The sequence below is a fragment of the Pogona vitticeps genome, chromosome 6, assembly GCF_051106095.1.
Source record: "Pogona vitticeps strain Pit_001003342236 chromosome 6, PviZW2.1, whole genome shotgun sequence".
Classification (NCBI taxonomy): domain Eukaryota; kingdom Metazoa; phylum Chordata; class Lepidosauria; order Squamata; family Agamidae; genus Pogona; species Pogona vitticeps.
This window is the reverse complement of record NC_135788.1, coordinates 93,057,678-93,084,523: the sequence shown is the minus strand read 5'-3', so window position 1 is coordinate 93,084,523 and position 26,846 is coordinate 93,057,678. Positions and strand designations below refer to the sequence as shown.

The window sequence follows — 26,846 nt, the reverse complement described above, 5'->3', positions numbered from 1 at the left end:
AATCTTGACAGCATCTTAAAAAGCAGAGACATCACCTTGCCAACAAAAGTCCGAATAGTCAAAGCTATGGTTTTTCCTGTCGTGATGTATGGAAGTGAGAGCTGGACCATAAAGAAAGCAGACCGCCGAAGAATTGATGCCTTTGAATTGTGGTGCTGGAGGAGGCTCTTGAGAATCCTCTGGACTGCAAGGAGAACAAACCTATCAATTCTAAAGGAAATCAACCCTGAGTGCTCACTGGAAGGACAGATCCTGAAGCTGAGGCTCCAGTACTTTGGCCATCTCATGATAAGAGAAGACTCCTTGGAAAAAACCTTGATGTTAGGAAAGTGCGACGGCAAGAGGAGAAGGGGACAACCGAGGATGAGATGGCTGGACAGTGTCTGTGAAGCAACCAACATGAATTTGACACAACTCCGGGAGGCAGTGGAAGACAGGAGGGCCAGGCGTGCTCTGGTCCATGGGGTCACGAAGAGTTGGAAACGACTAAACGACTAAATGAAACGAATCAAGTTTCTAGTCCTCATTAATAACAGTGAGTCACAGATGAGGCACTGCAGCTGGAGTGTGGAAATGGGAATAACCTCAATTCAAGCCTTAGGTCAGCCATGAAATTCTCTGGGTTGTGCTGGTCAGTGGAAGTTCATGTCAGAGAGGGTGGTGAATCTGTTCCAGGTTTTATCCTGCAGGCCCTATCCAAGATGGCTCCTGTAAAGTTCATACAATCCCCCCAGAGTGGACTCAGTGCCCTTGCTGTTTCAGAGTCATCAGCCTCCTCTGGCTCCTGGTGCACATCTCTCCGATCAACAGGGAAGCCAATAGAATGAGTAAGATGCTAAAATGGAGTCATATCTTCAGTATAGAACCTGAGGTCCTTCAGGATGGGTAGAAAGCAAAGATGATAAATAATATAATGAAGAAAGCATTATATACTATGAAGGGGTTGCCTTGAGTGCCCTCAGCAGCCCATCTGGCCCTACCCCACAAGCCCAGAGGAGCCCAGGAGAGAGGGAGTCTCTCGGACTCCTAGCCGGCAGGGATGTGCTGCTGCAGGTAGAAGAAAGGCCACCACCTGATGAGGGAAAATGAGGAGGGGGAATAAGAGGGCAGCAGTTTCAGGCCTTAGGGGCATCATCATCAACCACATTGGATGAAGGGGCGATGTAGGAAGATGCAGTTGATCACTGGTATCTTCTGTGTCTCCACAGAGGTGCAAACGGGACAGAGTAAAGCAAAGTCACCACCTCCTTCCCAGCTGATTCGGCCAGAGAAGGGGCCAGGGACCTGAGACTTTGAAAACACAGCCCCCAGCTGATCCAGCGCCACCCAGCCTTTGCATTCTTACCATCTGACAGGAACTGAGGCATCTAACCCAACCCAGTTTTGGCACTAGAGATGCAAGCAACAACAGGCGTGGAAGTCAATTTGGGCCCCAATCAGATGGACCGTGCCCAAGGCATTAGAGCTGGAAATTCAACCACCTGGGGAAAGGGGCTGTGGCATACAGCTCTGCTCTCACCTGTCCGTCACAGCTGGGCAGGGGAACCTCAGCCAATGAGAGGACGGAGGGTGATGCAGAAGGGGGAGTATTTGGAGAGTTTGAAAAGATGAGAGAAGTTGATTGAGAGAGTGAGATAGATTTGAGAGAGATAGTGAGGGAAAAGTCTGTGTGATCTAGTAATTGAGAAACGTGATTAACAACTTGATTTATTACCTGTGATTTATTACCTTTTTATTTTGTACAAATCAATAAACACTTTATTTGTTTGAAAGAAAAACTTGTCCTTTGTGAGTACTAAGGATAGGTTGGTGGCAGCAAGTGAAGAAAAGTAGTGAGCACTCTTGGAGGCCTGTATTGGTAGAGGCTTGAGAGTGGCCCGCTACAGGGGCGGTTTGGGCTGACTGTAAGACTGTAATAAAATACCCTGTAAGTGACAAAGCCAGTCTGGAACCATGGAATTTTTTGCATGTGGATTCCTCAGCCAGCAGGTCCCCAGGAGGGCACTTCTCAGGTACTGAGGACACACATATGATTTTATAGTGCTGGTTATACCCACATATCAAAAGCTGGCATCTCATTGGCCAAGATCATGCCACTTTCATTGCTCAAGTAAAAAAGGCAAGCGGCTGCCATCTCAGTTGTGATGTGCAACTTTCCTTCTGCCTTGTTCACGGCTTGCCACTGCTGTTGCTGCCAAAGCATTGGTTCTGATCTGCGGATGTTGGACTCCTCCATTTATGGCTAGGGATGGCACTCCTTTCATATGCCTATCAGAGTCCAATAGCTTCTGCTTTCAGGTCAGGAGGACCCAACCAATAAAAATAGGATATTAAGAAGTTTAACTATTATTAAGAACATACAGAAAAGAATATTTATTTATTTGTCTTATTTATAGCCTGCCTTTTTCTTGATAATGGGACTCAAGGAGACTCTTGCAGAGTGCCGGCAGCATACCAGCTGATTAAATGAATGAATGAATGAATGAATGAATGAATGAATGAATGAATGAAGGAAGGAAGGAAGGAAGGAAGGAAGGAAGGAAGGAAGGAAGGAAGGAAGGAAGGAAGGAAGGAAGGAAGGAAGGAAGGAAGAAAGAAAGAAAGAAAGAAAGAACGAAAGAACGAAAGAACGAAAGAACGAAAGAAAGAAAGGTGGCTCACAGTAATTTAATATAATTTTCTGGTATGAGCCTATTTACACTCCCGCATTCTCCAGTATATTCAGAGAGAGAAGGAGAAAACAAGATCCAGGACCTAAATATCCTAGCCAAACATCAGAGGGGAAATTGTACCTTAAAGGTTACATGTATGCAATGCAGAGTTTTGTCCCTTGTAAGGTAAAGGTAAAGGTTCCCCTTGACATTTTTAGTCCAGTCTTGTCCGACTCGAGGGGGTGGTGCTCATCCCGTTTTCAAGCCGTAGAGCCAGGCTTGTCTGAAGACAGTTTCCATTGTCACGTGGCCAGCGTGACTAGGGAATGCCATTTTACCTTCCCACCGAGGTGGTGCCTATTTATCTACTCGCATTTGCATGCTTTCGAACTGTTAGGTTGGCGAGGAGCTGGGACAAAGTGACGGGAGCTCACTCCATCGCGTGGATTCGATCTTACGACTGCTGGTCTTCTGACCCTGCAGCACACAAAGGCTTCTGCGGTTTAGCCCGCAGCGCCACCAAACAATACCATCTTCCAACATTTGGATTAACCATCCTCTTCATCTCAGTTCAAACTAGGTATCAAAGGAAATGCAGATTCCTGGTGATTAACACATCGTTATTCCTCTAATGAGATTTACCAACAAAGGCGTGCTTCAGCAATCAGCTTTTCAAAGGAAACTTGTCTTTACCAATCACAAATGGATCATGGCCAATTGCAATATTCCAATGTGAGTGAAACGAATTTGCTATGACAGACAGCTTTCACTACTTGAGGAAGCATCTCTTTTAAATACACCTTGAACATATTATTCACTTTTGTGCTAAGTCTTGGTAACAGGGCATTCTCCAAGGAAGACCCGCATCTTTTGAAGATGTGATACAAGTTCCCCATAGGATAGCCACATTCATTTAGAGGCCTGGCTTTGAATCATGAAAATCTGTCCAACCTGCCCCTCTTTTGTTTCTGGGATGTTATTATTATTTGCATTGCCACTTTGAAGAAACAACAGCCATTGCCAATCTGAGCAATGAACACAGTGAATATCCTTTTTAACAAAGAACACTATTTTTAAGAGTTTTTTTTTTTTAGTTATCATGCTCAGAATCCTCCTGACAACATGATCATCAGCCAAGTAGTAAAGAAAAAAAACTTTTCTGGATGCTGTAAAAGAATAGAAGACAATGTGTGATCTAATCTTTACATACACTTAAGAAAAACATGGAATTTATATCACATAATTGTTTCTTAGTCTGACTTTCTAAGAGATGAATTTAATTATCCCTTTGCTAATTAAAAGAATCCAGGCAAAGAGGTGTGTCATTTTGAAGAATTACCTTCTCAAATCTGATAATCCATGATATTCAGCTGAATCAGGCAAATTCAGTTCAGCGCAAACATGTTTTTTTTTCTGATATTTTCCAGATAAATGAAAGCAACCCAAATGTTAAGAGGGAGACAATATGTTTTTTTCTAACACGTATTTATTTATTTATTTATTTATTTATTTATTTATTTATTTATTTATTTATTTATTTATTCAACTCTCAAGCACATTCTAAAGAACCAATTCACTGACTTCAGAGGGTGTAGAAGTGTCATAGTTAAAAATGCACTGGCCTGTCCAGTTCACATTTGTACATAGACTGGGGGCAGACATCTTGGTTTCCATCTCAGGTTACAAAATGGTTTAGGCAGTCTTGACAAATTAGCTAGTTCTGGACCTAATGCATTTGGAACTATATGAGGCAAAATGTAGTAAACCTTCTTAAGTCTTAAAAATAACTCAATAACTCAAACCTTCTCCAGCAGAAAAAAAATCACCACAGGCTGTTGAACCTCCCCACCTTTGTAACTGTTCATGAACAGGAAAGGGAAGAAGTAAACAATACATGTCTTTATTTTTCTTTTCAATTGTCATATCCTGTCTTACTTCATAAACTAAACTCAAAGTAACTTTTGAATAATAATGTGTAGGGATCTGTTATGTTTATGCTGTCAGGAAAAACTATCCACATGACGTGAACTGACACTTTTTCATTAATTTCTGGGGGCAAATCTAGCGTTATTAAGCACACCGTAGGGCTAGGTCCCAATTCAAAGTTACCTTTGGCTATACTTTAGAATTTTAATATTGGTAAAGATCATAAGAACATAAGAGCCCTGCAGGGTCAGGCCAAAGGTCCATCTAGTCCAGCTTCCAGTATCTCACAGTGGCCCCACCAGATGTCTCTTGGAGCACACGAGACAAGCAGATACCTGTCTCCTGATACCCCTCCCCTGCACCTGGCATTTTGAAGTACCTTCCTTTTAAGCCTGGAGATTATGCATCCCCATCATGGCTTGTAACCTGTGATGGACTTTTTCCTCCAGGAATCTTTTAGATGCCTTTTAAAGGCACCTAGGCCAGATGCCATCATCACATCCTGTGGCAAGGGGTTCCACAGACAAACAACATGCTGGGTAAAGAAATTTTTTCTTTTGTCTGTTCTCACTCTCCCAACACTCAATTTGAGTGGTTGTCCCCTGGTTCTACAGAAGTTTATTGAGTTTCATATGTATGTACAAACCCACAATCAAGTTCTCCTTTCTCATTTTCTTCCTCTGTACTGTTTCACTATTCACTGATATATTCTACAGCTGTTGCAACCTCTGTTCATGGATGTATTCTACCCTTCAGCAACTCTGATATTTAAAACAATTTCCAGATTTAAAAAAAAACCTTCTCATTTTTAAAATATGAGACATTATTTATTTTATTATATTTTATTTTATTTATTGAGCTTATATGCCGCCCATTTAGACATAGTCTATTCTGGGTGGCTCACAAAACACAGAATAAAAATAATTAATATGAAATAACAATTTCCAACATTTACACAAAACAGAGTAGATAAAGATGGAGAGAGAGAGAAAGTTACGTAGTGCCCGGAGGGAAGGCCTGTCTATATTACCAGGTCTTGAGTTGGCTTTTGAAAATGCCCAGCGAGGGGGCCAGACAAATCTCGGGGGGGGGGGGAAGCGTGTTCCAGAGCCTGGGAGCCATTGCTGAGAAGGCCCGGTGTCTTGTTTTTTCTTTCCGGGCTTCCCACAGCGTTAGGCTTCTCAGTCGCCCCTCCTGGCTAGATCGGGTGATACGAGTAGATCTAGGTGGCTGGAGGCATTCCACCAAGTATTGATGTCCTAAACTGTTTAGGGCTTTGTATGTGATCATTAAAACTTTGAAATCAACGTGGAATCGAATGGGCAGCCAATGCAATGCGGCCAGAGTGGGAATAATATGTTGGTGTTTCCTCACCCCACTAAGAAGTCTGGCCGCTGCATTCTGCACCATTTGTAGTTTCCGCATTAATCTCAAAGGTAGCCCCATGTAGAGTGCATTGCAGTGGTCTAATCTCGAGATTCGGGTTCAATTCCAGCTTTGCAAACACTTTAGTGGCCTTTTACATCCACCTTCAAAGTTTGGAATAGTTACATTTTACATCTTGTTTGTCCTTTGCTGCATGCAGAATGATCTATTCTGCACATAGTTCCTCTTTTCCCGCCGCTTGTGCAAGGCTATATTTACTAGCCTCCTGTGAAAGTGGAAAGCACTGTTCCATTCAGCAAGATGATCTCCAGCTTGCATAACTGTAGGCTTCAGACTTCCAGAGCAAATGTGGAGCATTATGTCAACAGAGCTGTTATGCGCTGCTTTTGGGAACAGAATTTTGTTCTATAACTTCCAGAACTTGCCAGCTAGTATGACTGGTGGCTATGTTTTCTAGGGGATTCTGGGAGTTGTGGTCTGAAAAAGGAATTTTCCTCAGCTCTGCCTGTGTTGATCCTATTAGTTATAAAAATTCTTTTAAAACTTCTTATTTACATCACTCTGCAAGTTTTTTTATTGCTCTTTCCATGTGTTCTGGACACACTATATTGAATCTGGCTCTTTCATATCTAAGAATGTATCTTTGTATAAACTTGGCCTTTAAACCCACTTCAAAATGGTTGGAATATTTCTTCTCAGAGATGGAATATTTAGCAAATTTTTAGGAGTGCCTCTGACTGCCCCAATTAAACAGAAAGGCATCCACTTGTAATTCTTTGCATTCTTAAAATTGATTCAGAGGTTATCCCATATCTTCTGAACTTCTGATTCAGTAGATCTGTATTGCAAAAACAAATCTATCTATCTATCTATCTATCTATCTATCTATCTATCTATCTATCTATCTATCTATCTATCTATCTATCTATCTATCTATCTATCTATCTATCTATCGCAGCTTGACTCTATTCTTCAGTCAAAAATGTTGCCAAAGGCATTTATATAATCAGTGAAATATACATACTGTACAGTGTAAAAGATACACACAAAAGGAAAAAGAGTTAGAGAAACAAGTGAACTGAGACACAGTTTTTACTAACTAACTAACTAACTAACTAACTAACTAACTAACTAACTAACTAACTAACTAACTAACTATGCACAGTTAGTTTCCTCTGAATTTAACAGGGCAAAAATTAGTACAGTAATGACCAAATATCATGCTGTTATTTTCAGTGCTATCAGCCAATACAGTCTTCATTATTATTATTATTATTATTATTATTATTATTATTATTATTATTATTATTATTATTATTATTATTATTATTATTATTATTATTATTATTATTATTATTTTGGTGAGGACAGTCACAGACATGGCACCCTTCAAAATCATAACAACGAAAACCCTGACATGAAATGCAACCAAATGGTATGGACAGGTGCTACTAAGGCTAAAAATGCCACAGTGAACTGAATTAATTACCTCCTGTCTAGCTAAATGGAATACCCAAAAGCCTGGAGTCCATTTCAATGTAATGACAAAGTTCCATCTCAAATCCTTTTAAGTATGTCCTTGCCAACCTGGTATTTCTCTTTACTTTCTTCCCTGCAGTACAGAGGGAAATTACAGTTAAGCATCAGCTTCAAAGGGACTGGGTGTTGTATGCCTCCTTGACTGTACAGTGAGAAACCCTGGGGCTTCAAACTAAATTGGTTGAAACTCGTCGTTTTCCATTACATTTCCTGATTTGTAAGTTCTTCCCAACTTTTGAGACAGTGTATTTATTGATGGAGTCTTAAATATGCGGTTAGCATTCACACAGGAAGAAAACAGGCAGCTGACAGGAGAAATACAGGGTTTTGATAAGCCCTTCAGTGTGCATTTCCAAATAAGCCCAAAGCAATACAAGAAAGCTTATATTTTATTTATTTTTATTTTATTTTAAAATGTTTTTATCCCTCCTTTCTCCTTCAAAAGGACCCAAGGCAGTTTACATCATTAAAAGACAAAATATAAAGCTAAAAACAGTAAGTATACAAATACTAGAAAGGGTGAAATACTACACTACAACAGGGTATACAAGAACAACACCAAAACAACATTAAAAAGCATTAAGGCAGAACAATCCATTTTAACACCTACCTGCCCAGTCTCTTGTGGGAGGGAGTTCCAAAGTCTGGGAGCAGCAACAAAGAAGCCCCTCTCCCATATTCCCACCAATCATACCTGTGAAGGTGGTGTGACTAAAAGAAAGGCTTCTCCTGAGGACCTTAACACCCAAGCATGCTCGTAAAGGAAGAAGCGGTCTTCAAGATGCTTGCCTTCAGCTGGTGGCACATTCAATGGAACCCAGCACAGCTCTTCTCCAGCTTTGTTTGACATATTTTTGTATCTGTTTACATTCTTTAAGTGGTGGTGTGATTTAAAAAAAAAAACAACCAAGCAATTAATATGTGCCATGCTTCCATAATTAAAAGATGAAAGATGGGATAATTATTTATAACATGGTGTCATTTCTGGAGTGACAGTTGTAAGAAATGTGACTGAGTTGTCACAGGAGCAGAAATATGGCAGTATTCAACTGGCAGTATAGTCAGCGTCTGCACCATGAGGCAGATGTCTCAGGTGGAAGATGGTAGGCTGCAGCAAAAGCAGCCCGTTGGCCGATCCTTCTGAGTTCCCTAAACATTTCTCTCTGCTTGTAAACCAAGCTCTGAGTGGTACAGTCTGTCCCATTTTCCTAAACCAACCTGCTATTCCTCCAGCACGGTGATGTTGGGTGCTCTTCCATTGCCCATTTTCATCTGGCAGTCTAGTGAGGGCCCCATCCTGTCCTTCACGCCATTCAACAAAATGCCTTAGCCTCACTGTGAAATCCTGCACTGCTCATCTCAGACTCAGAGGCTTTCTGTAAGATTAAAAGAACTCCATAAAGTCCAGAATGGTGATTACAGAGTTCTTGCAACCAGCTACTTAATTTGCCAGGTGCAAGGAAAGCATAACAAAAGGAGGGACTTCCAAGATGCTGTTACCCCATTACTTGCTCAAATGAAATAAATTCCATTCTTCAGAGGAATCAAGCAAGATTGTGGCAGTGTAAACAAAACTCTCCAGGAAAGGAGAGAACAGGCAGGATCCTGAGCAGAAACTGCAACAGAAGTAAATCATAATTATCAGCAAGAGTAATGGAGTCCAGAGTAAAAATGGTTCTGCTATATTTATCAGAACAAACCTATCCATTCTAAAGGAAATCAACCCTGAGTGCTCACTGGAAGGACAGATCCTGAAGCTGAGGCTCCAGTACTTTGGCCATCTCATGAGAAGAGAAGACTCCCTGGAAAAGCCCCTGATGTTGGGAAAGCATGAGGGCAAGAGGAGAAGGGGACGACAGAGGACGAGATGGCTGGACAGTGTCTGCGAAGCTACCAACATGAATTTGACCAAACTCTGGGAGGCAGTGGAAGACAGGTGGGCCTGGCATGCTCTGGTCCATGGGATCACAAAGAGTCGGACACGACTTAACGACTATAACAACAACATATTTATCTTGTCATGTGACAAAAGCAGATCTTCTCAGGTTTTCATCCATCAATTGGAAATGTCCACTTCATCAGGGTGCAGCACTAGGAGCTGAGCTACTCCATCAATTCTGCCAAGACCAAAATACTTTTTCGTATTATGCCTTATTAACTAACCAATAACTAATAAATACATTTGACAGTAACTACAAATAATTACTTGCTACACCAGTACAGTAACTTCTTTCTTACATATTCTGCTAAGTTTAAGTTTAAACTCTTCGCTGTTAGCATAGGCAGAGTGAGGCAATTGCCTTGAGTGGAAGGTGCTGAGAAGAAAGCAGTCATCCCTTAGCTGTTCCTCCACAGCCCATAACTATATCCACTCTTGAAAAATAGCTTTCTATCTCACATTAGTACACAGTGTGTGTGTACTCCACAAATGATGCTGCTGCCATCAGATATGTCAGTGAATCCTATTCCATTGCCATGATTGAATTAAACCTCATCTGCTGATCCCAGCAGCTTCTGCATGAGGCATAGACAAAGGTGCCACCTTGTCCCTTGCCTTCAGGAGCAAGCGGAATGTAGTTGTTTTGCATACCAAGAAACTGCATTTTCATTATAACTAAACCTTTGTCAGTGCCACAAAGACTGATGAAATATATCACCAACCAACAACACCTTTGAGCTGTTAGGTCAGTAAGAGATCTAGATTAACATCAAGACTAGATGGCTTGCCTCAAACTGAGCGGGTAAATAAGAAAAACATCTGAGAGACAAACACTAATGGGCAGGCCACACCCTTCCCACACAATACCACAAGGAAAATGTTAACTGGCAGATTATTTTGATGTGTGAGAAGTCAGTCATAAAAGGTATACAACATGAAATGTGAGTAGAAAATTAAAGGTTAAAGCTAAGGCTGGGAATAAAATGAGAAATGCAGTTCTCATTCAAGATTCAGAGTGGGTGGCTTTTTTTCAAAGGTCGCCTTATAATTGCCACAGCAATGTATCATCCGAATCATCCCAACACAGACAATTTGAGTGTTGGGAATAGAAGGCCTGAAGTTTATTTCTTCTCCCAAGTACTCCGTATGCATTTTGATGTTGATTATTTCTATGGCAATATCATGAATTCATTCAAATCTTCAGTATATGTGTATCAGGTGCTGAGATTTTGGCACCTTATGATATTCTCCAGTTATTTGGTAATGCCAATAATTTTAGGAAGCTGGCTTTGTGATTTAGGTTCTGTTATGCATGATTGATGGTTTACAACATTCGACAGTAGGTGGACAAAGGTGTTTGGCAACTCACTGTGAATGTTAAAGGGAAACTGTATCTTTGAATCAATTTCAAATTGACAGCAACTCATACTTCCCAAGAAGGGTGAACAAATTTTATATATATATATAAGGAGGCATATAACCCTTGCTTTTAGTGGAACCTAAAACATTGCATAAACACAAAACAGAAATTTGTCTTCAGAATTAATAAGGGAACTGGCTGGGTCAGACCGGTGCATACCTATAGCCAATAAGAGCAACGGTTTTTTTCTTATGCTACTCCATGGCAGAATACGCTAGTGCCACATGGTATAAATCACCACATGCCAAACAAGTCAACGTAGCTCTTAATGAATCATGCAGGATTATTACTGGCACCATGACACCTACCCCCATTGAAAAAAATTGTTCTTTAGATAGCATTGCACGTCTAGACATACATCAGGAGGTGTTAGTAAACAAGCAAAATAAGGCAATACAGCACCAGGCCCATGCACTTCATGGATGCCAACACCCTAGATGATGGCTAAAATCAAGAAAAGGTTTCTGTGTACATCTCAGACTCTAAACATTAAACCAGAAAAGGCTAGGTGAAACCTTTGGAGAAGAAAAACAACATACCTTGCTGAATGGATGAAAGCTGAAGAATATCTCCTATTAGGAAAAGACTCTGAATGGACTATCTGGAAATCAATAGATTTTGATGTGAAGTAGAAAGATAAAAGACTAATCAAGTAAAATAGGTCTACTTGATTACAGGATAAATTTCCTGTGACTGCGAAGAAATTCAATGTAGCATTTACTGCATGTGCATGCAATTTATGGCCCAGCACATGTACAAAAGAAGATCTAGCAAATGGCTGAGATAATACTGCTAAGTAGCCTGCTTCTAGTTAAAAAAAATATTCTAATTACCTTAACATTTTAGTTTGTTTTTAATTTTATCTGTTTTAGATATACCCATAGTTTTAAAGTTATTTATTTATTTAATTTATACCCCGCCTATCTGGTCGGTGAGGACCACTCTAGGCGGCTGTTCTGATGGGCACTGTTCTGATACAAAGAAAGGGAAAAAAGAAATATGGAACCCCCCCCCCCAAAGCATGTGAGTTGTTTTGACTGAACTGTGGTTCAGTTACACTGAGATTTTTCTCAGCCTTACATTTTACAAAAGGTTGCATTTCAGGTGTTTGACAAATTTAGGTTAGATCAGGACCAATCTGTTTCTTCCTGTAGGCAAAAGCTAGACTATTATTCATCGCAGTTCCAGTATTTGTTGCCAAGTGTACATCATGAAAAAACACCACACAACAATGTTGCTTAATTTTTTTCCCCAAGGAACTGCTGACACGTGCAACATCTCCGACGAATTCTGTGATATCTGCAGGCAGCTTTGCCTTTGGGAAGTTATCCTTGGTATGAATAATTACTGCATCCACTGCTACAAGTTTAGAAAGGGAGGAGGATTTTTAAAAAAAATCCCCAAAGAAAGGAGACCAACCAGTACTGGTGACACCCCATGCAGAAAGTATAAATAGAGACAGTTGGGAAGTGGAGTCCAGCAATCTTATACCATATCAAATCGTGCCTCTTGCTTTCTGCTTAGCTTTAGAGATTCCTTCCCTGCTGCCACTATGAGCTATGGTGCAAGGCACACCGTCTTAACTCCTGGGAGAAGCAGCAGTGGGAGCTGCACCCTCACTGGAGGAAGGGTGGGGGCCGCCTCAGTCTCCTCTGGACGGTACACTTCCTGTGGAATTGGCAACGGGAGAGCTAACTTCTCTGGCCGGAGTCATGTTGGAGGAGGTTCCACCTGCGCCTATGGCGCAGGACGAGGCCATTTTTCGAGTGGCAGCTGCAGTGGGGCATTTGTTGGTGGTGGCCATATGGGGGGAAATGGCTTTGAGGCTGGCTCTCATATGGGGAACTCTGCTGCTAGAAACATTGCGGTAGGCAGTGCAGGTGGTGGTCATCCAGGTGTAGTCGAGGGTATGCCCGGTGGCATGGTAAGCGGTGCCCATGGTGGCGTTGTAGGGGGTATTCCTGCTGGGATGGTAGGTGGCATGGGTGGCATGGTTGCCGGTGGTCATCCTTGTGGTGTGGTTGGGGCTGCCCCCAATGGTATGGTAGGCAGTATGGGTGGTGTAATGGGTCATGGAGGCATGGCTGGTGGCATGGGTGGCCCTGTTGTGGTTGGTACCCCTGCTGCCTTTGGAGGCGTGTTCTCTAACTTTGATGGGAAAATGACCATGCAGAACCTCAATGACCGACTTGCCAGTTACCTGGACAAAGTCCGATGCTTGGAGGAGGAAAATGCTGCGCTGGAGGGTCAAATCAGGGAATTTTATGCCAAACAAGGGGCACTTGGTGAACCAAAGGACTACTCTCATTTCCACCAGCAAATTGAAGATCTTAAAAACCAGGTAAGACAGCAATCTTTATAATATTTTTTTCATAATTTTATTGCATTTTTGCTGATGCCCACTATGATCAACAAGTTCTTCTGCTTGGTTTCAACTTAAAACATCAGAGTTTTGGAGATTTTTCATTGTGACTGCGTGAAACCGAATGACATTTATGATCACCATGACATGAAAATGATGAATTCTTCAAATACCTTTGGATTTGTTCTTGAGTTCACAACAGTGGGCCCAATTTTGTTAGCAATCACAGACTATAACTGGAGGCATTCCATGATGGCTCTAGCCATCTTCAGTTTGCAACTCTCCAAGCTGGTAATCTCCCCTGTTGAAAACAACAAGGTTTGTGTGTGTCTCCAGCAGTTTTTGTGTGTGTGTGTGTGTGTGTGTGTGTGTGTGTGTGTGTGTGTGTGTGTGTGTGTGTGTGTGTGTGTGTGTGTGTGTGTGTGTGTGTGTGTGTGTGTGTGTGTGTGTGTGTGTGTGTGTGTGTGATGACTTTGGCCAGTGGCAATTCATTTTTTCTTCCAGACTTGTTATTTTCATTCTATTTTTTAAAAATTAAAATATTAAAAGTTTGTTTAGTTGTTATTTTACGATGGAGACACTACAGCATTGTTAATCCAGATGAATAACTGAAACAATATCTTAATTTTACATTTGAGCTGCACCTTAATGTTTATCCTTCCAGCACTGTGGACTAATGCACTTTTTCCCCCCCATCATGGTGACTTGTTTAATATTCTGTCATACACATGTTAAGCTGATAGATATACACAAATACCTTTCTGCCATGGGAACAACCCACCACTGGAAGGAACTTAACTAATAGTTGTCTCGTATGCTCCCGGAGGTGGTGCCCCTGTGAGATACAGGCAGCTGGACTAGATGGGTCCTTGGCCTGATCCGCAGGGCTCTTCTTATGTTCTTATGCAATAGTTGTAGTTTTATGTGCACCACCACCAAACAAAGCAGAAGAAAGCAATGGGTGCTGTTTGGATTGCTGAGATGGTGGAAGGTGTGATGTGTATGAATCCAGTCCTGTCACAATTCCTAAAGATATACCGTCCATAGAAAGGTGGTTTCTTTTCACAGTCTTCTGGTTCAACTATATATATATATATATATATATATATATATATATATATAACAGTTACACATATATAACTGTTTATAGAGTTTATTCCATATATATAATCCATAACATGATACTAGTGGAGGAGCCTCGTGGTGCTGTGGTTAAACTGCAGTACTGCAATCAAGATTCTGCTCACGATCTGAGTTTGATCCTGAAAGGCTCGGGTAGGTGGCTTGAGGTTGACCCAGCCTTACATACTGTACTTCCAAGGCCAGTAAATTGAGCACCTAGCTTGTTGAGGGACAACATGCAGTCTGCATAATTAAACTGTAAACCACCCAGAGAGTGCTTTAAGCACTATGGGGTGATAAATAAGCAACACACTTTTGCTTTGCTTTAGTGTTAGGCTATAGGTGTGTGATTCCTGCTTTGGCAGGAGGGTTGGACTCAACAAACCATGAGTTCCCTTCTGATTCTACCATTCTATCCTTCTGCGAGGAACACCTGGTGTGATGGATACTGTCTCAACCTTAACACTAGATGATCCGAAGCAGGAGAGAACAGGGCAAGGTCATAACATAACCAGCTTCTCCAAATCTTGTCTTTATCCAGCTCATTCATACAAGCGTGGAGAACAATAAACTCCTGCTGTGCATTGACAATAGCAAGCTGACTGCTGATGACTTCAGAACCAAGTGAGTATCCAGAGGCATTTAGAGCAAAGGAATCTGAATTTTATTGGGTCCCAAAAGGGGGAATATTATTATTGAGATCTCTGGGACCCAAGCTGTCTATCAAGAGAGACTGAGTGGATCTGGGGGTATTTGCCCTTTCAGAAAGAATGGAAGTGCCTATTCTGGGGGGAAACAGAGTCTCTGCATGAAACTGTGGGCTGCCTATGCCATAGGGCAGATAGTTGGGGATTTTGATTCAAAGCACATGGGAGGAAAGCTAACATTTTGTTTTGCCAAGAACCCATCTTGTTTGTTGATTGCTTTCCAATATCCTCTTTCTATACTCCGTCATAATCAGCAGCAGGCAGAAGAAGCATTTCTGAGGATAGAGATGCCGGAGCACAGATCATTGCTCCATTACTTTTGTTTGTTTGATTGTGTGTGGGTGTGGGTGTGTTTTGAATGTCTTTCAGAACCCCAGTGGCCATGCTAGGTGAGGGATTCTGGGATTTGTAACCCTCTGAAAGTAACTCCTCCCACCCCTAGGTGGGATTTAAAAAACATGAAAGCTTGCATTCTCAGGAGAAAATAGGATGCTTGCCTTTGGCTGTCCCTGCGGAGGTAGACAGGTTATAATTTAGTAAGATTCTCATCCTCTGTTCTCTGTGGCTCAGGTACGAGACAGAATGCTGCCTCCGTCAGAATGTGGAGGCTGATATTAATGGCCTGCATCAAATCCTGGATCAGCTGACAGCCTGCAGGGCTGACCTGGATGCTCAGAGCGAGAACCTGCAGGATGAGCTGTGTTGCTTGAAGAAGAACCACGAGGAGGTAAGGTGTTATAGCTTTCTTTTTAATGACGTCTGAACTGGCTGTTGAATCTTTCATTAGCACTGGTGATGGGACAGCATCCTCTACCTCGACTGAAGGCAACAGCATAGTTTAAGGGCACAGGGCAGGCTGCCTAGCACATAGTCCTTTCCCTCCAAAATCTTGGTACTGCCTTCCAGGATCTGCTAAACACTTCACTTTGCCTAATGTAGACTGGACTGCCTTGGATTGCCAGCTGTCTTTGTCAAAGGCTTGACCCAGAGGTACGGATTTCATGCACAAAGATGTAACAGACCCAAATCCAGCTAGATAGTCCCGACTAGAGTAGAACCATTAAATTAAATTTGATAAATGCTGGTGTATCAAATTCTCATAGGCTCATGGGGTCTCCAGTACTAGGGATGTTTTAGTCATGCTGTCGTTTTACCTCAGCTCTATGTATTGTCTGTGTAATACAGTACTTGGAACCTATGTTTTGATGTCATAATAAACATACTCTTCTGTGATGCTACTGAATGTAGCCAACAGCATTTTGAAGTGTGAAGCAAGTTATGAAAGTTATGAAAAGGGCAGGTACATTAGGAAAACATATTTTACCGAAATAAAGTTTCTTGCTTTAATTGTTTTGCATTTATCCAGGTTGCAACTGAGTTTTGTTCCCAAATGCAAATGTGTTTTTACATTTTTTTAAAACAAAGCTCAATATGTTTTCTGCTTGATTGCTATGTATACATTTAGAAGAGAATTTGTGTCTTCTCTTTTCTCACCAGGCTGCTTTGGCTTCTCCATAAGCATATTTCAATGTATTCAGCAAAAAGTTTGTTGGGGAACCATGTGCTGGAATGATAGCCTTTGTCAAGAAGCCAAAAGCTTTGGCAAGCTAGTGTGGCAGGGAAAAAAGAAACAAACTTTAATATGGTTTACCCCAGTGGTTCTTAACCTTTTTGAAAGAAACGCCCCCTTGAGCCATTGAGGAAGTTATCATCGCCCCCCTCCCCGCGGTGATGATATCTTTCTTTCTTTCTTTCTTTCTTTCTTTCTTTCTTTCTTTCTTTCTTTCTTTCTTTCTTTCTTTCTTTCTTTATTTATTTATTTATTTATTTATTTATTTATTTATTTAAGACACTTAAATCCAATGACTCCTGAAAACAAAATTAAATTCCAAGAAAATGAAATGCCCCCCAAAAAGTAACATTTAATGATTTAGTTGCAAGTGAATTTTAAGACGCAAAAAGAAATATAAAAAGGGCATAAAAACAAATGCAGGAACTAAAAATTTCAAGACAAAAAGTCTGAAACTAAATTAAAATTGGAGGAAAATATATATTCATGCACACTGTAAAAAGGCTGCAGCCATCTTCACAGGTTTGGCTTGCTCCAGCGCCCCCCCTACCGCCCCCCTTCTGCTCCAGCGCCCCCACGCTGCCCCTTTTCATTCTACCACCCCCCTGAAAAATGAAATCGCCCCCTGGGGGGCATTATCGCCCACATTAAGAACCACTGGTTTACCCAATTTTAGTTTTCTCCTTCCAGGGAACTGTTTACTATGGGAAGCATTCAGATACATGGGGATTCTACCTGCACCTTGTGGTGTACTGGCACGGCTTCAGGAAAACTGTACCAAATGCTTTTGAGCAGACAGGTCCTAGGACAGAGATGGATAACTGTAGCCCTTCAGACAGGGGTAGCATAGAAAATGGAAAACGGAATGAGTATATAAGGAACTGCCAGGGTGGCTGCAGTTCCATTTGTTTTCTGATCTTTCTGCAGGAAATAACCTGCCTGAAGAAACAATGCACTGGTGATGTCAGTGTGGAAGTCAATACATGTCCTGGACCGGATCTGAAGAAGATCCTGGAAGAGATGAGGTGCAAATATGAGACTATGATTGAAGGCAATCGCAAGGAAGTCGAAGCCTGGTATGGATCCAAGGTAAACTATATATCTTCAGGTCCATAATACATAAAGCTAAATGCTAGCACAAGAGACTATGATGGACACTGAGATATAAACTTTCCCAATTCTGTGCATTACAGATTGAGGAGGTCAACCGTGATGTCTCCAGTAGCAGTCAGGAGATTGAAGAAAGTAACAACAAGGTCACTGAACTGAGGCGCCAAATGCAAGCCCTAGAGATTGATTATGATGCCCAATGCAGTCTGGTAAGCGAGAGATCAGGAGCTCCTGGATCACTGGAGACACAGACTGGTGTGTGGAATAAGGGGGAGGAACTAGCTATGGCAAGCAACACCATGTCTCCTTCCAGTGAATGTACCCAAATTGATTTGTTTCGATGATGGCCAATTGGCCATCACAATTTCTATACTCTAATCCAGTGGTTCTTAACCTTTGTTACTCAGGTGTTTTTGAACTGCAACTCCCAGAAACCTCAGCCAGCAAAGTTGATGGTGAAGGCTTCTGGGAGTTGCAGTCCAAAAACATCTGAGTAACAAAGGTTAAGAACCAGTGCTTCTCACACCACACAAAAGCATGCAGTCTTCTCGGAGGACTACTGTAGTGAACTCATCATTACTTAGATACTTACTCCCATTACCTTCAAAAAGCTTTGACGACACTTGATAACTTTGTATCAGAACAGAACATTAAGAGTGAATCTGGCTCTAAGGATCTCCAGATGTGCTGTGGAACATGACACTAATTCATTGGCTGAAATCCTGTTGCACAGTTATGCAAAAGTTGCAACTTTTTGTGGCAAATTGCAGCAAGTCAAGAAATCTGCATGGACATTGTCTATTGTCTACTGAATCATATGAGTCAGCATTCATCAGATCACGCTTATGAAGAGTTCTTGCAGCAATTCACTTCTAAAAGTTATGCATTTTATGTAACTGGACAACAGGATTTCAGCCATTGTGTCTGATGATCTGGCAGGGCTTGGAGTGAGCAAAGGTTCCCAAAGAAAGGTCTAAAATGTGTATCCATACTTCTGCCCAAATGCTGAAAGAGGGGATACAACTCTTTCTTTAGGGGATAAAACTCACTCAATCTTCCAGCCATATACTTTAAGAAAAATTAATACTACCCAATACAGAAAATGATATGGATAATTTCTTGTTTACACACTCACTATTATTAGTGTGCCTTATCCCAAGGTCTCTTTTCAAATTGGGGGATGGGGACTGCATGGGCACATAGGTACATACTGTACTTATAGATCTCAATGCACTCTAAAACACACATACAGTATATTCCAGCAGAGTGACACGGGGAGGTTTAAACCTCTCTTTCTCACCCAGTGAGATATTGGAATTGCAGGATAAAGGTGGAAGCATCTATCCACCATGCTGCTGGCAATCTCCACTGAGGTTTAAGATGGGAAAGGTTATTTCCTGTATCACATCTCCCAGAAGCCACTTGTGAGTCCAGTTCATCTTGGACGTGTGTTTTCAATTCAAAGAGAATGTTTGCTAACACACTCCATTTACACTGCTCTCAGTCAACCATGTGGCATAAAAAGCTGAGGACATTTAAAGGATAGCCATGCAGGATTGGACCAGGTCTTGGAGTTTTGACAATACACAGCCTCATATCTTGGAAAATATAACCATTTTTGAGAGACATATAATCTAGCTTTATTGGTTCTTTCTCCACTCTTTCCCTTCTTATGGTGCTTAAGTGGCTGAAATTGTGTGGTGTAATTTTATGCACATTTGCTCAAAACAAGTCCTGCTGTGTTCTATGAGACTTATACTTTTGAAAGTTTGTTTAGAAGTATAGCCCCATAGTAATGTGCGTATTTTACTCAGCCATCAGTCATGAAGGCCAGAATCTTATTCGTGATTTATATTTGCATAAGTAAAATCACACAAGTCTTGGTGGCAAACAGCTGCTTGTCAAGGAAGTACTGATTAAGTTTCTGCGTGCATCCCCAGTGGCAAAATTAGACACGTGACCAGGAACACAACCGAGCACAAATGTAAATTGGCTGTAGGTTTCTGGCTGTTGAGTTCAGCATGATTTGCTCCTTTGCAAATGTATATAGGATTGCAGTTTTAGATATGGAAAGACCATGTTCATGACTAAATCATGGATCTTGTATTAGAGAATTTTTAAACTTCAGTTGACTCTCAACATTTCCATATAGCCAGTTATGAACTGCACACCTTTTGAAAAAGAGAAATGGGCTTCTGTTTCTTTTCTCAGAGGGACACCCTGGAAGCCTCACTGGGTGAAACAGAACATCGCTACAACAACCACTTGGCCGAGCTTCAGGAACGCATCTCCTGCTTGGAGCAGCAGCTGGCAGAGCTGAGGGCAGAGATGGAGTGTCAGAACCATGACTACACAGAGCTCCTGGATGTCAAGAGCCGCCTGGAGCAGGAGATTGCCACATATCGTGGCTTGCTAGAAGGGAGCCAACATGATATTGTGTAAGTAGCAGGCAGGGAGAGACACTGGCACTCCCACAAACTCTAGGAGCAGGAAGTGTAATAGAAACAAAGCAAGGAAACTAGCCTGGTGGTTTTATTTCTGCATGCATTGCACAGGGTACTCCTGGATTCGTCCCTTAGCCTGGATGCCCAGATTTTGACAGTGGCCAGAAGTGCATTTACATAATTAAAACTGTGAGCCACCCACGTCTGTTCCTGGAGAGTTCTGATCTGGCCACAGTGACACATGCCTTAGTTGCATCCCCGGCTGGATTACTGCTGCACACTCTGTTATGTGGGGCTGCATTTGGATAGTGTCCGGAAACTTCAGTGGGTCCAAAACATGGCAATCAGATTGCTGACTGGGGCTTGTCAGAAGGATCACATAATGTCCCTGGCTACTGATCCATTTCCAGGCACAATTCAAAGCGCTGGTTCCAGCCTATAAAGCTCTGAATGTCTTGGGTGCAAGCTATTTCAAGGTCCATGTCTCTTATTATGAGCCTGTTCAGGAATTGTGATCTTCAAAAGAGGCCTTTCTCTTGGTTCCACCACCTTCATTGGTGTGATTGGTGGGGACATGGAAGAGGGCCTTCTCTGTTGCTGCTTCCAGACTTCTAAAGTTCCAGGCCGGACCCATTTTTGCTGTCCTTCTCTCTTCAGGCAGGCTTTTCTTCAATGACTGGCTGTCTGAATGTTTTTTTTAATTGATTGGTATGCATTACTTCTTTATATACATTTTTAGTATTGCCTTTGTTTACTATATCTCAGGGTGGTGCTTGTTTGATCTATTTTAGTATTTGTATACTTACTGTTTTTAGCTTTAAATATTGTCTTTTAAGGAGGCAAGCCACCTTTGCACACTCATTTGGTTTTAGCATTAAATGTTATCTCTTAATGATGAAAGCCATCTCGGGGTCCTTTTTAAGAAGAAAGTTGGGGTAAAATATTTTAAATAAATAAATACATTCTCTGTGCAGAACAGGCAGCAGGGATGGCACTACAGTACGGTCTGGCAGACTGAAGTAGCCTACTCTCATGGATGATCTTTGGGACCAGGGAGCAGCAGGAAATCGTTCTAGGACACTGTTGTATGTGCATTGCACAGCCTATACTGTGCCCCATAAGATGGCCTGTTGCTCTCAAGTAGCGTAGAGACAGCCAACAGTGAAGTAAGGTTTAGGTTCCAGTCTGTCTGGCTTTGGTAAATGGAATAGGTGAAGGATACCATTTGGTCCTTCACTTTAGGCAAGAAAACATGTTGGGGTGGCCCCGAGAATCAGTGTGATTTGATCTGAGAACTGGGGAATCCAGGTTCATAGCACACCTGTCAGGGAGGTAACCCCAGAAAAATGATTATTATTTTTAATTTATATAATGGGTATAATAATACTACCTAACCCAGCAGGGCTGTAATAAGGATGATAGAGATAATGAGTTTGAATTGCTTTGAAAGGTCACCATGTGCCATATAAATGCTGAGTGTTGTTATTACTGAGTGCCAGAGTGTTATTGTATTACCATGCAGGCTAAAAACATAATTAACAAACAACTCATTTGGATGTGTGAAACGCACAGACTGAAACCCTCCCTGGGCTGCAAAACAGAGGAGGTAGTCACGGGAATTTCAGAAACAACAAACCATATCTTGAAGATTTTATATATATAAATATATATCATAATCCACAGAAACTCACACACATGTATATGTGAGTTTCTGTGGATTATGACTCACTTCTGAAGACATAGAGAACACAAAATTTGGGACACAGGTTAGTATGCAATCAGTTGTAGTTCAAAACATCTGGATGTCCAGATGTTCCTGCCCCTGTTGTAAGTAATGGTTTAGGAAAATTTATGAGAAGAAGACAAAAAGGTGCCTCTAGCAAAAATGGACCTGATTTCAGTCTTTTACTTACCATTTTGCCTGTCCAAAATGTTTTATAGGTGTTTTTCCTGATCAAGGGTCTTCTTTTCCTTTTACAGTGGAGGGGGAGGAACCTCTAGTAGAGTCAGCAGTACATCGGGTGGAAGATCTGGTGAAGTCCACTCATCCCACACTTACGTGACCCATTCTGTGGGTCGTTCTGCAGGACATTCTGCAGGGCATTCTGCAGGGCATTCAAGCCATGGAGGCCATTCACATCATTAGGCTGTGAGAAAGAGGTGCATGAGGTGAGATCTTTTTTCTTTTTTCACTCCTCACTTTCCCACAGTCCTAGGTCCTATAAGAAAAAAAAAGGTGAGAATTAAGTTGCCACCTTCTGGGACAAAAGTGGTACCTGGAGGTAGAAGGAGGTCTTTGAAAACCCTAAATTTTGACCAGTTTGAGATCTCTCAGGTGAAATCCTGAGAGGCTTAACTAGAAGCTGTTGTAAGAGAGCAAAGATCAGAACAATGATACCTGATACCTATATTAATATTTATCACTAATAAGACACTAAAAACAAATGAAGCATTGTACGCAGATTGAAAATGAAAGAGGTTCTGTTCCTAGGCTTACAATTTTAGAAAGAGAAGGGGCAAGAGGTAAAGTGCAACTAGACAGCAATTGTTACAACATGGTTATACTTGTAATAATTATTAGAAGCAAGTGAGGATGTTAATAAGTAATCATTAAATGGAAGGAATCTGGGAAGAGGAGGGCCAAATGGCTGTTGGTGCCTCAACTGAGATGATCATCTCCCTCTCTGCTGTAGTCTGGTGGAATGGCACCTTATAATTGACATTTGGGGAGGGACAGGAGGGACCAAGTGGCAGCTTGTCTCTTAGCTAAGCCCATGGAGAAGTTCTTGATGCTCCATGTCTCCCTCTTCTGCAGCCAGGTGGAATGGCAACTAAAGATAACTGCTAAGGGAGAAGAGGCTCCACATAACAGTTGGCCTCTTTGCCAGACAAACAGAGATGGGTCTGCTGCCACATCTCATGTCTATTTCGTGCTATGGGAATCGAACAGAACAATTGTGCATGAGCCACACAAAACGGCAAGATGTTCTCAATTTGGTTCCCTTCAGATATGCTGTAATTCTCCCATAATCTCCAGGCAAATGTGTCCCCATAATTCCCAACCCATAATACCTAGCTAGCTGGGTGGGGATAATGAGAACACACTGGGAAATGAATAATGGACTGTTTAGACGTGATCCAGGTTGCTAAATGATTAATAATTATATGACCAAAATTATATTGGGTGTTACATTTTATATTAGTATCATTAGTTATGGACATACTGTTACCTTTTTTGTTGCTGTAATAATTAAGCTGTGTTGCCTTTACTCATCTCCAGAGAACTGCAGCAGAATGGACGGAGACCAACCTATGCCAAAGAAATGTTATTAGTAGTTCTTCCAAATTGCTGCTTCTTCATTTCTCCAAATTGATCAAAGCTCCCACTTTGAGCTTTCCTCCATGCTATTGCGTCTTACCCATTATTCCTCAAGATGCCACCTGTGCTGTTTCGCTTTCTTACCAAGTATACGTTAGTGCCGTGGTTAGCTAGTTACTAACCACAGAAAACAAAAGTTGTCCAAAATAAATCTCTGCTTTTCTCTGTGCGCTATCTAAGGACTGTGTTCAGACTGTCTTCTCTCATCAAAACTTTTAAAGCACTATAAAAATCATACTGACCAGCAAGTCACAAATAGCAATTGTAGGTACACAGCTATCACAACAATATGGAGCCCATTTTGTTCTGAACATTCCATACCCCTTGACTGATGTCACTGTTCTCTTAAAAATTACAGGTATTGTGTGTGTGACTGAATATATATGAAGTTTTGCATTAAGGGAACATGTATATATCAGTACACAAGTCTTCTAGATAAAAACTCAGAAGTGGTCTACCCTTCCTTTCTTCCGAGGACACCCTGGGACTGTTCAGTTTGCTCAGTAGCACCCTTACTTCCCTTCTTTGTAAAACAACAACAATAATATGGACAAGCGTGGCAGGGTACCTAGTGAATTCTTTCAGTTCTCCTTTGTGACTGTCCCATTTAGATATTTAAGGCTAAACAAGGAAGAATGAGCACTAAGCTCTTTTTATTTGGTAGTGAAAACAGCTCTGTTCCCCACACTCTGCAGCTCACCCCCCCCCCATCAAGGAAATTCTTCTCTTTTGCTCTATTTCCTTGGATCACATTCCCGTATCCTGGAATGCTGGTGCAATATGGATATCCCAGACTGATCACATGCACCCTTTATATATTGCTTGAGATTGTTCAAAGCACTCCACATATATTCTTTGCTTGCTCTTTTTATTGAGGGTGGAGAACTGAAGCTAACAACTAGGGCCTTGCCAAAAGCCATGAACTGTACATGCAGGAACAAGATTTGATTAGACATAAATTTCTGGTTCACAATTTAGACTGTGTGTTTGCCTATTGGGCTAGATTCCATACAGATAATTGTATTTTTGAAATGACATATGTGCGACCTTTCACATTAATTAACGAGTATTAATTTTTGCTAGTCAGAGAAGCCTCTCACCTTACCATGCATAAGTGAACCAATTTAGCACTCCTGAAAGAAATATCCGGTTAACTTCTGAAGCTTCTAATTAAGTCACACAATCAAACATACACCCCCCCAAAAAAAGATATCATTTTTTTGGTTGCTTCTCATGGCCTCTCTGCTGACATTCTACCACATCAAATAACAGAAATTATTAACCTATGGAATCCTCACATAGTCCTATATCTCTTTATAAAGCCTCCACTTCTCTGTACCACAGATGCAAGACCCCTTCTGTTGGGTGTGGAGATTATATAATACTTTGGTGTTCCCCCTTGGATTGGGGGGGGGATGCCAACAAGATTTTGGTATTTACACTGCAGGCTGCCTGAGCCTAACATTGCTCCTGCTGAATACTTGATAGAAAAATTACTCAAGAAATGCAAACATAACTGTGAAACCTTTGGATTAGTAATCAAAATCAGTGCTCATACATGTGCATATAAACTGGTGCATAGTCACAGGAACACACACGTATGGGCAATTGAGTCCCATCCAGACATTTTGGACTATAGCCCATATAAATTACAGTACTTTGAACCAGGGCCAGATGAACTGCATCCAAGAGTACTGAAGAAAGAGACTGACAAACTCTGAGAATCAGTGTCTATTATTTTCTTGAAATCATGGAGGAGGAGTGAAGTGCTGGATGACCGGAGAAAGGCTAACATTGTTCCTGTCTTCCAAAAGGGGAAAAGGAGGAATCTGGGAATGAGAGATTGGTCAGCATGTCATCAATCCCAGGAAAAATTCTGGAGCAGATTATAAAGTAGTCATTCTTCAAGCACCTTAAAAGCAATGCAATAATAAGTAGAAAAAGGACAAATTCTGCCAGAATAATCTCATCTCATTTTTAAATTGGGTAACCTGATAGACAGTGGGAATGCTGTAGAGACGTAATACACCTTGACTCCAGATTTTTTTTTTATAAAGTGCCCCTTGTTATTCTGATTGGCAAGCTAATTATGGGTGGGCTGGACAGAACAACTGTCAGGTCAATACTTAGAGAGTGCTTATCAATGGCTCCTTCTGAAACTGGGAGGAGGTAACAAGTAGGGTGCCATAAGACTCACTCCTGGGCCGGGGGTCTTCAACATTTTTATTAATGACTTGTATGAGGGGGTGCAAAGAATGCTTATCAGATCTGAAAATGACACAAAATTCGTTGGAATACTTAATACCCTGGAAGGCACACACACAAAAAGAAAAAAAATATTATGATACGTGAAAGGACTGGGTTGAAAACAATGGAATGAAATTTAAAAGGTGAAAGTGCAAAGTTCTACATTTAGAGGGGAAAAACCAAACACACAGTTATAAGATGACGGCTACTAGGCTCAGTAATGCTATGAGTGAGAAGGAAGTTGGAATTGTTGGTCACAAGCTGAATATGAGCCAACAGTGCAATATGGCTGCAAAAAAGGCAAAGGCTATTTTAGGCTGCATTAACATAAGTATAATCTCCAAATCCCATTAAATACATGTTGCCCTCTGTTTGGCATTGGTTAGACCCTCTCTTGAGTATTGCCTCCTGTTCTGGACACTGCACTTTTAGAAGGATGCTGGCAAACTGGAGCAAGATCAGAAGAAGGCAACAAGATTGATCAGGGGCCTGGAAACCAAGCCCTATGAAGAAAGTCTGGAAGAACTAGCCATATTTGACCTTGAGAAGAGGAGACTGAGTGGAGACATGATGGTATTTTTCAAATACTAGTCGTACAGAGGAGGGCAGGATCTGTTCTCAATCATCTCAAACTACAAGGAGTGTAATAGTAGGTTCAAGTTACAGGAAGCCAGATTTGAGTTGAATGTTAGGGAAAACTTCCTAACTGCTATGCAGTATGACAATGGAACCAACTGCTATGGGAGGCGGTGAACATTCCAGCACTGGAGGTATTCAAGAGAAAAAAAAGAGATAATCATATGTAAGACTTAGATTTGGATTCTTGCATTGAGCAGGAGGTTGGACTCGATGGCCTTGTAGCCCCCTTACAACCATTATTCTATGATTCTGTGAAATTCCAGCCAATATGGTCACTGTTAAAGGATTATGGGACTTGTAATACTAGGCTTCTGGAGGGTATTGGGTTGCCTCCCTTTGTGATGTCAGCAAATGGAATAAATTGGTGGGCTTACTTGATTGTCATAAGAGGTAGGCAGAACGGTA

The 26,846-nt window shown here is 41.4% G+C and overlaps 1 protein-coding gene across 1 annotated transcript; it reads left to right on the top strand.

Annotated features, from left to right (window-relative positions):
- The first annotated feature begins 7,895 nt into the window (after window positions 1-7,895).
- On the top strand, window positions 7,896-23,734 carry LOC110074873 (keratin, type I cytoskeletal 19). The gene is made up of 8 exons (XM_020785572.3): window positions 7,896-13,202; window positions 14,887-14,969; window positions 15,623-15,779; window positions 17,550-17,711; window positions 17,816-17,941; window positions 19,944-20,170; window positions 22,157-22,345; window positions 23,457-23,734. The coding sequence occupies exons 1-7, from the start codon at window positions 12,414-12,416 to the stop codon at window positions 22,320-22,322; spliced, it is 1,710 nt and encodes a 569-aa protein (XP_020641231.3). The 5' UTR covers window positions 7,896-12,413; the 3' UTR covers window positions 22,323-22,345; window positions 23,457-23,734.
- Window positions 23,735-26,846: the final 3,112 nt, after the last annotated feature.